The sequence below is a fragment of the Stegostoma tigrinum genome, chromosome 10 (assembly GCF_030684315.1).
Source record: "Stegostoma tigrinum isolate sSteTig4 chromosome 10, sSteTig4.hap1, whole genome shotgun sequence".
Taxonomy (NCBI): domain Eukaryota; kingdom Metazoa; phylum Chordata; class Chondrichthyes; order Orectolobiformes; family Stegostomatidae; genus Stegostoma; species Stegostoma tigrinum.
Genome location: NC_081363.1, coordinates 73,924,311 through 73,939,944, shown reverse-complemented (window position 1 = coordinate 73,939,944; position 15,634 = coordinate 73,924,311). Strand labels below are relative to the sequence as shown.

At 43.1% G+C, this 15,634-nt stretch overlaps 1 protein-coding gene across 2 annotated transcripts in view; it reads left to right on the top strand.

The window, feature by feature from the left end:
• The window catches only part of LOC125455267 (deubiquitinase DESI2), a 189,871-nt gene that overhangs the window by 134,715 nt on the left and 39,522 nt on the right, over positions 1-15,634 (top strand). Inside the window, exon 1 of one of the 2 annotated variants that reach the window (XM_048536993.2) lies at positions 7,385-7,496. The exons of the other annotated variant lie outside the window; for it this stretch is intronic. Coding sequence (XP_048392950.1) covers positions 7,488-7,496 — 9 coding nt within the window. The 5' untranslated portion in view covers positions 7,385-7,487. Of the gene's footprint in view, positions 1-7,384; positions 7,497-15,634 lie in introns of those variants that run through there. 2 annotated transcript variants of the gene reach the window in all.

The window sequence follows — 15,634 nt, the reverse complement described above, 5'->3', positions numbered from 1 at the left end:
GGGACTATAAATAGGCTTGATGGGTGATTAGTGGCGAATCGATTGGCATAGGAGCTATAATGGACCTGGAGTTGCATGGGGAAATGAGATGGTATCATGTTGGCATGGATGATTCATAGGAAGGTTGTGTGTGTGGGAATGTTGAGGACATGTGAGGGGTGAAGGCTGGAGGGATGTCCTATGTATTTTGTTTCTTTAAAAAATTTTCAATGGAGTGCCAAGTTCTATGGCTGGCCTTCACCCAGCCCTCTTCTATATCCAGAAGTTGTTACACTCCTTCTGGGGTTGCCTGGCCCAACTCTGAGAGAGTGTGGCTGCCCTGGAACAAAAATATCAATATCTGGATATCACTTTCTTCCAGGTTAGGTTTGCAAATCCAGGAAATATCCCGACTCAGTGCTCCCTGTGCAGAACGGAAAGTCTGGGCTATTGACTCCTTTTTACTTGTCATCTTTTAAGGGATTCTTTGTGATCCTCCATGGTCTCTTCTTTATTCCATCTCATGTGTGTTTATTCTGTTTATTGCAGGAATCGTATTAATGCTGCAAAATGAGATAGCCATAAGTCATCCACACATGTTTTCACAGCTGACATTTTATCATTGGTTCATGTGAGTTATAATCATTGAATGAGGGCTATTACATAATGGCACACTTAAAAGCACAGATGTTAAATCATCTAATTTTCATGCAGCTTGTCTATTTTTTGGCGATTTGAATTACAAAATCCTGAATAAATTGTCACACCTCACTGGGTGAGCATTTAAGGAATCAAGGTCTGCTATTCCTGGAACATCACAAAAGTTAACAATCTCATCAAGGAGGGAGATGATGGTCTAGTGGCATTATCAGTGGATTATTAACACAGAGACCCACAAAATGTTCTGGGGAGATAGTAGGAACTGCCCGTGCTGGAGAATCTGAGATAACAAGGTGTAGAGCTGGATGAGCGCAGCAGGCCAAGTAGCATCAAAGGAGCAGAAAAGCTAACGTTTCGGGTCAAGACTTTCTGAAGAAGGGTCTCGACCCGAAATGTCAGCCTTCCTGCTCTTCTGATGCTGCTTGGCCTGCTGTGTTCATCCAGCTCTACACCTTGTTATCTCTAATGTTCTGGGGACCTGGGTTCAAATCTTGCCATTGCAGATGGTGGAATTAAGTCCTAACTAACTAACGATGACCTTGAATCCATTGTCAATAATCAGGGAAAACCTGGCCAATAAATACGGACCTAGCCAGTGATGCCCTCGTTCCACAAATGAATTTTAACAAAAAACAAAAATTCCTCAATTTGCCTTTCTTTGAAGACCCAGTTTAACGGAAAGTACTGGTCAGATTTTAGTACTTTACACAAATTACAATTTATTACAAATAAAAAGATTCTAACTACACGTAAATAGTTTTGAACCGTTGATATATAACTCTACTACTTACAATACTAACTTCCCCTTCACACACATACAGGCACATATACAGAGAAAGTTCAGCAAGGCAAACCGATGGCCCTTGTGCCGAGAGATGATCTTGTTGTCTGGTCAGGACCCACTGTGCATGAATCTCTCTCTCTCAAAGTGTTTTCACTTCCTTGAAACAAAACAACTGCTTCACTTAATCAAAAGCTTAATTGTTTAAAGGCACAGGTTGTACCAGCTGCTGAGGACAAATCAAACTGTCACTTTTCAGACTTTTGGATGGGACAGAGGTATTTCTCCATGCAGGTGAGCCCTGTTTAAAGCATATATCTTTGTCTGGAAAGTTGAAGACCCGAACATGCTGGTCCTAATGACACAATGCTGTCACTGCTGTCCCCAGTGCATACTCCGTATGGTCCTAAATTTATGATGATTTAGTCACAGAAGTGCAAAGTAAGTTGCTTTAAGATGAAAAGGTAACATTTATTGCAGAAACAGAACAAAATATCAATGAATCCGAAATCAAAGCCCTCCTTCCTCAAGGGATCCTCGAGGGCTTCACAATCATCATCATAGAGGATCCCAGAATGGTCAGTACCTCACCTGTTTCCTCATTCAACCTGAAAACCTGTCCCAGTGAAATTATCACAGGCTTACCTACCACATCACACTGCTGCCTGGAGTCTTCCTCAACACCCCCTCCCTCATCATTACCATCATCCACTCCACAATCACCAACTCTACTCCACTACTTTCTAACCCAACCTCCTTCTGTCACCACCCCCTTCCCCCCACTATCTCTGACAGTCTAAATATAACAATCCTCATCTCCTCTGTGCACTGTTGAGCCTCCTCCTATTCACTTTGAACCAATTACTATGACAATCTACGTGCCTGCACTCTCCCCATCCTCACTTTGACCTTCAGTCTTATTGAGATCACATGCTGCAAAATCCAACCAGATGTCCCTCCCTCACTCTAATAGCATTGAATTCCCTCCTCCAATCCAGGAACTCACAGCCTACCGAGCCCCTCTCTGTCACTACAGCAGTGGTGTTATATGGCCCTGTGTTTAATCTTCAGAACCCCTGAATTGACGCCAGTGACTGTACCCTTAAGCTTCAGTCTAACCCCAAACCCCCACCCTCACACTTCCCTCCAAAACTTTCCACCCACTTCTTCAGCACAAATTGCATGACCATAACATCCTCACAGCCTGGCCCACAAATTGTAACCAGCTCCATGTAGGGCCCAAAAACTGGCATTCACAGCTTTAAGTGGCCTGCTGTGCTCAGGTTAGAGGCAGGGCAAATGCCCTCGGTTAGAGTCCGGGGTGATCAAAAGCAACATGGAGGCCACATGGAGGTATGTATCCCCACCCATGTCTCCATACACACTACTCTCTTTGGCATTGCCCAGCTACGTTCAGACATTTTCAGGAGGTTCTCACATCTGATCTACTGTCTCCAATTGTTCCAATGGTTAAATAGCCTTTTTTTTATCATATCCAACATTTTTACACTCAATAACCACATGCCTTCACGAATCAATAATATAAAACCTTTTGCTGAGCAGCCCTCTGACATCCCCCTTGAGGCTTTGGTTTGGGACTTTGCATGTCATGTTACTCTTTCGATCCTGGAGACTCCAGGGCAATTTTAAACCCATCTGGTTCACTAATGTCCTTTGGGGAAGGAAACTACCATCCTTACCCAGTCATGTGACTCCAGACCCACAGCAATGTGGTTGACTCATAACGGCTCCCTGGCAAGTAGGGATAGGTAATAAATGCTGGTCTAGCCAGCGAAGTTTTCATTCCATGAATTAATTTAAAAAATCCTTGAGAGCTGACAGCTGTTTACTCCCCTCCTGCCTTTCCTGGTGACTGCCTCGCTTGATCAGGCTCCTTAATTGGGAAGGGGAACTTAATTCTAGCGATCTATTCTTCTAATGAACATGCACGAGATGCAACACGGTTTTCCACTGATTGTTGCTGGAGGCTCAACACACCTTCAAAATACAGCAAACTTTGTTGTCTGAATTTTGACTTCCTGCCCAATTAAGTTCTCCAACTCAAATTTCTTCCTGCTCCCTTGTTGACGCCACTTGTTGAGCCTAAAAGTTACAAAGTTTCAAAAACACAGCTTGAAGTTTTGGTGACAGTAGGAATGCCCTGAGAAGAGTGTTGTATAATTATGTACATCATAGCAATGCCAAGATGGCACTAGTTGTAACATATACAAGACACTTCTCGGCAAGAGTTTTGAAATCTCTCTGCAATCACAAAATGTCCGGCTTACCACTCACCTTCTGATAGCTTCTGTAGTCTCTATCTCTTTTGTCCTGAGTCCACAATCAGATGTAATGAATCAAGTGCAGTGAGCATAGATCAGTTAGCAGATTCTCACAGTAGAATACCAAACAACTGAGAAGGTGGAGATGGGTTTTCAAGGTTGAGGGTTGATTGTGATGCTTATGTCGATTTGTAAAATAACCTCCAGTCTTTTCAGCCAGCTGTCTGTGAGAGGTAAAACACATAGCAACATGATTGTGAATTGTTTCTCGTTCAATCTTGCAGCAGCAAAGTGTTTTTTGTATCGGTGGAAAGCTTTAATCTCAGTTATTATTATTGCCTTCCAAGCAAAATAATTTATTTCCTGTAAGATAAGTCATTGCCAATATTTCACTCCACTAAGGGTAGATAAATCAGAAAACTCGGAATACTGTGAAATGAAAGGAATTTGCATAGTTATGATGCTGACTATGCAATTTTTTTTACATTTAAATCTTATCTGTCTTATGTACAGGATGGCAATCCTTTTCCCATCTGAAATTTGTAACTCAGTGAGGTGTACAAAAAGAAAAGAGGTAAGTTGGAAATGCAATACCATGTGAATTCACAAGTTAAGTTCACCGATGCGGTAAAGTCCCTTTGGAGTTCAAGTCAACAACACTTGGAGTAATAATTTCTACTTCCTAAAGCTATCAAGCAACCCACGGTGCATCATTAGATGTACATTGTGGCAAAGATAGAGTTGTTTATCCAGTATCATAATGACACCACACACAAACTGGAGGAGCAGCACCTTATATTCTGCCTTGGAAGCCTACAGCCCGAGAGCCTAAGCATGGAATTCACAAGTTTTAAAATCTGCCTCCCCAGCCTCATCCCATGAAAACCCCTTCCTGTCATCCCTGCCTCCTTGACCTGACACAACCTGTCCATCTTCTCTCCCACCTATCCACCCCACCTTTCCCACTAACCAATCCCCACCACTCTCCACCTGTGCTCACTTATCATCATCCCACCTACCTTCCCCAGCCCCACCCTTCCTCTCTCTATTTCTCAGCTCCCCCCTTCCTTCTCATCATTTCTGAAGAAGTGTCCAAACCTGAAACATCAACTTTCCTGCTCCTCTGATGCTGCCTGTGCCTGATGTGTTCCTCCAGCCCCACACTGTGTTATCCCTGACACCAGCGTCTGCAGTTCTTGCTATCTCAGACCAAAAAAATCGCCTGGTTATAACCACTTTGGATCCAATTCAAATGACACAGACTTTTTAACCATTCTATCTCTTCTATTGCTAAAAATGTGTCCGCCACTCTCCTGAAATCTATATCCTTCACCCCCAGTTTCTGAGCAAGTCATTGACACACACTGACCTCTCTGAGTTTGTATTAATCTTGATCAAGCAAGAATTCAGTTTATCGATTCCATTGATTTTTAAATAGTTCTTTCAGGTTTCCCACGCCTACTTTCTTTTCAATGTCAACATCAATCTACTTCCCTTAACCTTCAGCTTCATAGTTCAACCCTAATCCCATTTATCACCTCTCTTGACTTTCTGTGCAATCCCTCCAAGACCGGGGATATTTCCTCCTGTGATTTAGTACTTGGAGTAGTATAACAAAGCAAAGGTGGATAGGAAACAGTGCTTAGTGGAATCTAATTATCACATCTTTGGAAATACGCTGCCTCCTTCAAGCCATATATTCTAATGGATGACTGTATTTGCTTTGAGTACAAAACAAACTTTTGCCTAAAAACCTATGGAATGCATCGCCTGGAAAGGTGTTGGAGGCAGGTTCAATTGAGGCATCAAGAGAGCATGATGATTATTTGCATAGAATCAGAGTACACAGTTATGGGAATAGGGTAGGAGATTGTACTAGGTAAGGAAACAAAAACTGAAATCATTGGAAAAGCTCAGCAAGTCTGGCAGCATCTGTGGAGAGAAATCAGAGTTAATGTTTTGGGTCCAGTGACCCTCCTTCAGAGCTGTTAGTAGTCAGGAGAAAGTTGATTATTACGCAAAATATAAGGGGTGGGAGAGGGCCAAAAGTAAAGGACAGGTGGAGGTAGAGTCCAAACAGAGAGAAGAACAGTTGAACAGACAAAGAAGTGGATAATGATCAGCCTGGTAGAATAAATGCGAACTAATGCGGACAATTAGTGGCTAACTAACTAGTGTATAGTAGCAGACCATGCTATAACAAGGCCTGGTGTATGGGGGTCGAGGTAAGAATATGGGAGAAAATGTCTCAAGCCCTAAAACTGTTCTTGAACTTGATACTGAGTCCAAAAGGCTGCAGAGTCCACAAATGGAAAATAAGGTGCTGTTCTTCTAGCTTGTGCTGGGGTGTTCTGGAGCACTGCAGGAAGCCTGATGCAAACATGGTGGCTGGGCAAAAAGGTGGTGTGTTGAAGTGGCAGCTAGCTGGAAGCCCAGGGTCTTTTTTGTGGATAGAACATGGGTGTTCTGCAGAGTGGTCACCCGGTCTATGTCACCTGGTAGTGATACTAGCTTGAAGAGCAGTGCAGGCATGATGGGGTGAATGGCCTCTTCTTGCACTAGAATACTTCTATGATCACTCTCTGTGCTAGTTGTTGCAGATTGTTCCTATTAATTTTGTATTCTCAATGTTTTCTTTAATAATTGCATGATTATTCATCTTTCTATGTTAAAATAAGACATTTTCTTGGTCCAGCAGTGTAGTGGTAATGTTACTGGACCAGAAATTCAGAAGCCAAGCTAACGGTTTTGTGAGATATGAATTTGATTCCCACCATGCACATGATGAAATATGAATTCAATAAAATTTGCAATAAACAGCTGTCCTAATGGTAATTGTGTCACTATCAATTATGATGAAAATCCATCTGGTTCATTAATGTCCTTTAGGGAAGGAAATCTGCCATCCTTACCTGGATTGGCCTTCAAGTGACTCCAAACCTGTGACAACATGCTAAACCAAAAGCAGAAATTGCTGGAAAATCTGTGGAGAGAAATCAGAATTAACATTTCGGGTCCAGTGACCCTTCCTCAGAACTGATGGTAGCTAGGAAAAGTACTAGTTTTTACGCAAAAGATAGGGTGGGGAGAGGGGGTAAAGAGTAAACGATAGGTGAAGAAACAATGCAGTTGATTGTTAACAAACCCCAGGCAATTAGTGATGGGCAATAAATGCTGGCCTAACTGCAATTCCCACACCCCATGAATGAATACAACCAAACCTTCCCAGATCACCGAATGTGGTCCATTATTGACCTTTATATAACTCTTCCCGATGGCACTGACAAATTTGAAAAGCTTTGTTGTTGCTGCATCCCCTCAACTCATTCATAAATGTTGAAAACTGCAATGCCCTCAGAACTTATCCTTCACTCAACTGTTCAATTAGCTATGTATCTCAAAGATTTCACTTTTGTGAATATGCACCACAGAAACCTCTTTGGAGCTCTGCAAGTGGTGCCTGCAGAAATGAAGGGTTTCCAAGTACACTGGATCCCGATTTATCTTCCACAGCATACAAAACGATATATTTATTTTCCTAAAACAAAAACAGAACTATCTGGAGAAACTCAGCAGGTCTGGCAGCATCTGTGGGGAGGAAGCAGAATTAATGTTTTGAGTCCAATGACTCGTCATCAGAACTGGACAGCTTTCTTTTTCTTTCAGATCGCCAGTATCCGCAGTTCTTTGACATTAAACACACCATCCATTTAAAGTAGAGATAACGCAGTGTGGAGCTGGAGGAACACAGCAGCCCAGGCAGCTTCAGAGGAGCAGGAAAGTTGATGTTTCAGGTTGGGACCCTTTTTCAGAAACCCATTTAAAATAGCAGTTAAAGGTCAGCAAGGCTATATCCACTGTCAGGAGTATAGTTTCTAAAGCCTAAAAAAATAATTTTACTTGAGGGGAATAAGAGAAATGGGGAGAAAAAAAAATTCAGAATTTTCTTCTACTGGCATTCACTGTCTGACTCTTCTCCCATGTGTCTTTAACATCCGAAACACTATATACCATAGTCCTACTGAACAATGGGGTAGCTCTCTCATAAGAGAGAGAAAGAGAGAGAACTAGTAATGGTTTACCCTGAGTGTCACCGCACCTCAGACAAGGGGTGAAGTTGAACATGAGGCTCTTTTATGGTAACCTCAGCTAGTGTGGAAACTAAAACAATGCTGTTGGTATTTCTCTATATGATAAACCAGCTGTCCAACCAACTGAGTTACCCAAGCTCAGCCACTTTTTGTGATGGGACATGGATGTCGCTGGCTGGCCAGGGTTAATTGCTCATCCCTAGTTGCCCTTGAGAAGGTGGTGGTGAACTGCCTTCTTGAGCTACCACAGTCCATATGTTGTAGGTAGACTCACAATGCCGTTAGGGAGGAAATTCCAGGATTTTAACCCAGCGACACAGCGAAGGCACAGCAATATATTTCCTAGTCGGAAAGGTGAGTGGCTTGGAGGGGAACTTGAAGGTGGTGGTATTCCCATGCATCTGCTGCCCTTGACCTTCTAGATGAAAGTGATTGTGGGTTTAGAAGGGACTGTCTCAGGATCTTTGGTGAACTTCTGCAGTGCATCTTGTAGATAGTATGCACTGCTGCTACTGAGCGTTGGCAAAAGAGGGAGTGGATGTTTGTAGATATGGGGCAAACCAAGTAGGCTACTTTGTCCAAGATGGTGTCAAGCTTCTTAAATGTTGTTGAGGCTGCACCCAACCACCCAGGCAGTGGGGAATACTCCATCACACTCCTGGCTTGTGACTTGTAGATGGTGGATAGGCTTGGGGAGTCAGGAGGCGAGTTATTCGCTGCAGTCTATTGAAGCAGCAACACACAAGGTAAAACTTTGCGTGATTGACAGCTAGTTCCATTGGGTCGGTTTTATCTATTGATCTATATTCATTTGCACAAGGCAAATACTTGTAATTTCTGCTATTGAATCATTAGGGAAATGGATGATTAACACTTTTATAGGACTGTAGTAAAAGCAGAACTTTTTTAAAGTTGAAAAGATTTTCATGCATGTCACAATAAGAGTCATTGATTCTGTATGGAGTGTAAACTGCACTAATGGAAGTAGAGGTTGGTACGGAGGATTATATGTTACCTGGGATTAGGTAGAGTCATAAAGTCATACAACATGAAAGCAAACTATTCAGTCCAACCAGTCCAAACTGACCATATTCCCAAATTAAATTTGTCCCACCTGCTTGTGTTTGGTTCATTTCCCTCCAAATATTTCTTATCCCTGTACTTATCTAAACGTTTTTTAAACACTGTTACTGTACCCACATCCACCACTTCCTCTGGAAGTTCATTCCACACACAAATCACTCTGAGCGTAAAAAATGTTGCCCCTCATGGCTTTTTAAATCTTTCTCTTCTCACCATAAAAAATATGCCCGCTAGTCTTGCAACGCCCACCCCAGGGAAAATACAGCTGCCATTCACCTTACCTATACCCCTCGTGATTTTACAAGCCTTAGCAAGGACACCCCTCAACCTCTTATGCTTCAGTGAAAAAAAATCCCAGCCTATCCAGCCTCTCCTTTTAACTCAAAAACTCAAATCCTGGTCATGTTGTGATAAAACTCATCTCCAGCATAATAATGTCCTTCCCTGACAGACTGACCAGAGCTGGACACAGTCCTCCAAAAGAGGCCTCATCAACATCTTGTACAACCTGAACATAACATCCCAACTTCTATACTCAAAAGTCTGAGCAATGAAGGTAGGCATGCTAAATGCCACTTGTTGACACTATCTATATTTGATGCAAACTTCAAAGAATCACATATCTGTATCTCTAGGTCTCTATGTTTCATAACAGCTGAGATGGAGGGTAACAGGTTGGCATGGTGTGTATTAGTGACCACTAGAGGTGGGCGTAGGAGTCTCGATTGGCATGAAGTATGGGTGGAGGATGGGTTGAGGTACAAAGGTAGGTTATGAGGAGCCATTGGTGGGTGGAGGAGCATGTGTTGGCATGGATGGGACAAGGGGAGTGTGCGTGGAATGTGAGGGGTGAGGGATAGATGGTCTAACGTGAAATAAGACACCTGGGATAAAGTCTTTTAACCAGCCCATTTTGCTCATTGGCAGCCCCTGTAGGTGCCTTTAAATTGCTTCCAGGAACAGTGGTCATGACTCTAGTTGCATGGGAATGAAAATCACACCTTTGCAGGCACTTTCCCTCCAGGTCAGAGTGCTGATTCAGGGAATTTCCTAACTCCCATTCCCAGCATCTAGGATCTAAATTCCAACCATTGAGAACCATTATTGGCCTGACTCTGTGTTTACAAATTAATGTTAACAAGCAGCCCAAACAAGAGAAAACTCTTTTTCAAAACTGTCTTAGGGTGGCACGGTGGCTCAGTGGTTAGCACTGCAGCCTCACAGCATCAGGGACCCGAGTTTGATTCAAGCCTCAGGTAACTGTCTGTGTGGAGGTTGCACATTCTCCCCGTGTCTGCGTGGGTTTCCTCTGGGTGCTCCAGTTTCCTCCCACAGTCCAAAGATGTGCAGGTTAGGTGGATTGGCCATGCTAAATTGCCCGTAGTGTTCAGGTGTGTGTGTGTTATAGGGGGAATGGGTCTGGATGGGATGCTCCAAGGGGCGATGTGGACTTGTTGGACTGAAGGGCCTGTTTCCACACTGTAGGGAATCTAATCTTAAAAAAAAACACCCGTAGCAGCATGAGTTAGCAGTTATTGAGGTTTTGCAGGCAAATGAAACACAATAAGACCTTTTCGCTGAGGTAAGTAGCCGGTGTCATTGAGACCTACTGTGACTCTTCCAAACATTAAAAGGGAAGCAGCCACAATAATCATAGTGTGTAGTCAATCGCTCATTTTTCTGATTCAGTTGCTTAGAACATTCATAGTGGTCTTGCCAAGAATTCGAAGTACTGTGGCCTCTACATTGGTCCCTCCCGTGATGCCATATGCCAATGCAGCCTTGCACGCAAAGAATGCTAATATTGGTGAGACACGCACATAAAAAAACGGGGCAAAAGGATGAGACTGAGGCCATCATGGTCACTCCTCACTTTGGCATCACTTTCGTTTGCACATTTTTCAGCAGGACTGACTAGATGGACATCGGGGTTGGAAATGCCTCCCAATTCATTTCCCTGCTGAGGTTGAGTAAATGATAGCATTAATAGAACCTTTATTACTCCTTTATACGTAAAACCTTTTACCATAGATCAATGACATGAGTATAAATCATACAATAACCCAAGAATCTTGAAACCTCGCTTAGACTGATATGAAAGATAACAATGTGAGAGCGACACAGGGCAATCCAGTGATTCAGTAGTTAGCACTGTTGCCTCACTACACCAGGGGCCTAGGCTTGATTCCACCCTCAGGAGACTGTCCGTGTGGAGTTTGCATATTTTCTCTGTGTCCATGTGGGTTTGCTCCAGATTCCTTCAACAGCCAAAAGATGTCCAGCTTAGGTAGATTGGCCATGCTAAATTGCCCACAGTGTTCAGGGATGTGGAGGCGAGATGGATTAGTGATGGGGAAATGCAGGGTTACAGGGATAGGGGTAGAAGGGGTGGTGGGTCAAGTTGGATGCTCTTCGGAGGGATGGGTGTGGACTTGATGGGCTGACTTTCCTGCTTCCACACTATAGGGTTCTGTGATTCTAGCACATGTTCTCATGAGCTAGTGCACGTTCTCATGAAAGCATAAATCTAAGCCATTGATATTAACGCCAGTTAAATGGGATGTAATGAGGTTGACTACCTCCCTAAGCCATCTGAGACTACAATAGGTTCCTGAACCTAGCCAGACACTCAGTTCAAGAGCGACTAAGGATGGCCAATCGATGCCAATGCTGTCCACTTTCTATTCAAGAATAGTTAAAAAAGCGTGATTTTTACCTTCATTTGTGCCGCTCACCCGCACTCCTCACCCGAAACGGGCAAGGAACAGAGCGAACTGGGGAGCATGGAAGCAAATATTAGCAGCAGGAAGTTGGCACCAAAGAAAATGTTGCAGCCGAGCAAAATAGATAGATCACGGAGAGGGAATTTGGGTAGAATCTCACGGGAAGGAAATAGAAGGGTGACCAGTTCAGGGAGGCATGAAGTTTCCTATTTCTCTTGGCCCTTGAGGAAAGGTCAAGTGGAGGGGTTCTGAGAGGAAATTCCCAAATTGGGAACGCATACAATGGAAGGTTCACCTAACAACAGCAGAGCTGTCATAATTTGGAAGGCACAAGAAGCCTGACTTAGAATAGCACAGATGTCTCGGAGGGTTTTCGGCTGGAGGAGATCACCAAGATGCAGATGGAGCAAGACTATGGAAGAATTGGAAGCCAGGCATGAGGATTTGTCTCAAGTCATGGCTCTCTTTGAGAGGGAGCTGACGTTACTCAACAAACACATGAATAATATGGACAGTCACGACACAGGCAGCTGAGCAGCTTAAAAGTCAAAGCCGCATGATTGCCCCCAGGGATTAGTAGATAACACACCCAGTGGGTTTTACCCGCCCTGCCGACCATTTTCTGCTCCTAGTCAGTAGAATTACATTCATTGCATTCTGCTTGTGATGGCTCAACATCCCTGTTTGTAGTTAGCCACAAGCTGGGAAGAGACCTGTGACTGAAATTGGACAGTGCTGCTGTCATTTTCTCAAGAGAGATGTTACGAGTACTGAGTGTGGCAGTTGAGAAACATTTTGAAATGTAACTTTGCCATTAGGCCATATCATTGTAGCCAGGATTAATATTCACTCACAAATCCAGCAAAATGCAATTTTTTTTGAAGCAGACAACAAGCAAAGATTCAGTTAGTCATTGTTAAAAGATGATTTCATGGCACTCAGATGAACACAGGATTCTGAGACTGTCAGGCATCTTAAGGCCTAAGGGTGGAAGCTTCACATCCCCCGTACTGCATTGGCCAAGGCTGGAGAGTTGGAAAAAACACATGAGAAGAGCAGCAAGAAACTTCTTAAAACCAAGAGAAATAATTCTATTTTCCAATTGAGAATGGTGGTTGGTTTCTCCCCAGAGAGTAGCAAAAGGCCTATTAACATGCATTAGCATTCTTTCATTACATCTCATCTCGTGTCATTGATATCCAGTTTCCCATTCTCCCACCATTGGATAGAAACTAGACGGTGACAGTTCCTGACAGGACAGTCTGAGTGGGTACCAGACAACTCTAGCTCATAGTTTGCTCCCTTCACCTCAGGCACACTGCATGGGCACAGACCATACATACGCCCCCATCCAAAAAGGGACTCCAGATCCTCAGTGGCAAAGAGCCCAACATGTTCAGGGTGATTGACAGGAACTATACAGGATAGCTGGTGGTCAGTCATAGGTCGGCTTCAGAGATAAACATCTGGGATCTTGGAAGGTGCCAAGGTCCCAGTACTTCTATCTGTGGTGAGTGGGAGAATACATTTGTTTGTAAACTGCCTCACCACATACAAGATGCGTCGCTCCAACTGATTAAACCTCCAAAAACTCAGTGTAATTGTCCTCCCCACTCCTCTTTCTGTCAGCTCTTCTAACCAACATGAAATTGCCCGTTCATCCTCTCCTTTTTTCTGTGATCGTCTCTCACTGCCAATAGAGTGCCATGTCTGGGCTCTCCTTAATGCCAAACCTGCCTAATTTCCTCAACCATCTTCCAAAACCTAACACCAAAAAAGTATTGAATATTCTCTTGAATATCAACAATAAAGAGTAAATGGGAAATTGATGCCAAGATTTTTCATCAGTCTGGAAAATCACTCATCCAGCTTTTGGCTTCAGGATGCAGGGTCAAATGTTCCCTTGATCAGCTATGTTTAAGAAGATGGCAGTCCTTAAATAGCTCTTGGCTGATATAGTTATGCTCCTTCACAATATGGATCAGATAACTCCATTTGCAACTTCTGTGTTGGCCATCAGACAGAGCTGGACCTGACAATTTGAACTATATAGAGATCACCTTTATTTGGCCATGTTTCTTTTAGCCTATTCATGTAACAAATTTAAGAAATCGTTATAAGCTCATGAAATTCAATCTTCCTTTTTTCCTGACCTCAGCAGGAGCACATTGACTGATTACAGCTAAGCAAGGGTCTAGGCCCGAAATGTCAGCTTTTGTGCTCCTGAGATGCTGCTGGGCCTGCTGTGTTCATCCAGCCTCACATTTTATTATCTAAGCAAGTACCCTACCTAGTTTGAACAATGCTCAGAATTTATTTGCCCGTTTTAAGCATCTTTAAATATTTTGTATCAGCAGAACATTGCATTTGCAGATTTTTCAACATAAATTCAGAGCTTACATCAGTTTTGGCAAACTTCCCGATAATCAGAGCTGGTGGAAAATGTGCTGAATAACTTGGCATGTCGGCGAACAGCTGATGACTCAGAAACACGCCTGAGGTGTTTCATTGTGACACACTCGTTTTATATCTGGTGGGCTATTAGTGCTGGGGAAAGGAAGGCGGGTCCAATTTTAGTCAGCACCCAATACCCCACTCCGAATATTGTGCACAGTTCTGGTCATCACACTACCAAAAGGATGTGCATGCTTTGGAGAGTGTACAGCAAAGGTTTACCATGGTGTTACCTGTTACGGGAGATTTTAGCAATGAAGAAAGGTCGGTTAGACTGGGTTTGTTTTCATTGGAATACAGGAGTCTGAAGGTTGACCTGATAGAAGTTTATAGGATTGTGAATGGCATGGATAGAGTGGAAAGTATGAGACTTTTTTCCCAGGGTGGGGATCAGTGACTAGGGGATGCAGTCAAGCTATGTTCAATGAACTGAAATTGCCTTTAGGGGCAAAGTGTTAATCTGGGTAGCGTTTGTTACCCATCCATATTTGCCCAGAGGGCAATTAATCTGATTTGATTTATTGTCATGAATATAGTGAAAAGCTTTGTTTACAAGCAGTACAGGCAGGTCATAGAAAGCATTTACATTTCGACCATAGGGTGAAACAAAGCTAAGACAGAGCCTTCCAGATTGCTGATGTACAGCCAAGACCCCTCTGCAGTGTTTTTGGAATGTGTGGAGCCATTTGTTTCATAGATTTTGCACATGCCTGTACTTTACAGTCTGACAGACGCCCAGATGATTGAAAGGATTTGAAAAATAACTGGATAAGGGATTGAGACATTAAGTGGATTATGCAAAGCTAAAATGGAAGCTCCACGCTGCCACATTAAGCTGCCAAAGTTTGATCTAATTCAAAAGCAATTCTACGTCTACTTTTCCCATTAATTCTCCCGGAACGATTGGGCTAACAACATCAATTTGCCAAAGCAAAGAAAAAAAATTTCAAAATTCTGAAACTGAATATTTTGAGGGAGACATGCTTAGCCATGTTTTTGTTTTAAAAAACCTCTCCGATACAGATTGAAGAATCTGCTCGAAGCGAAACCATGGTTTATGACATTTAAGGTAGAGCTTAGAGGGGCTTCACAGTATCCCTTTTAACACAGGCATCTGAACCTGAATTCAATCCAAAATAAAAGCCAGCTCTTTCTGTCAACTGTTTCTGGACCCTATTTGACTCTAGCTTTGCCACCGTTTGCTCCAGTTGCTACTCACTATGGATCCACAGTAAAAGGTTGTCTTAATCTGGCACTGAATGCCAACATTGTGTAAGGGTAATAATAAGACAGTCGCCAAGTCACGACACCATTGGGACAGCTTACGTCTTTTTTTTTAATCCCTGGAGTAGATGAGAAAGAAGACAAGTCTATTGCACTTGTCTTGCCCAGATGCTGATAAAAAGGACAAAGAAAAATACAGCACAGTAACAGGCCTTTTGGGCCTCCAAGCCTGTCTGTATCAACAGAGCTGAAGTTGAGAGGGTGGAGATCGTAAAGTTTCTAGGAGTAATCGACAACCTGTCCTGGGCGCGCCACGAAGATGCGACAGCCAAGAAGGCACAACAATGCCTCTCCTTT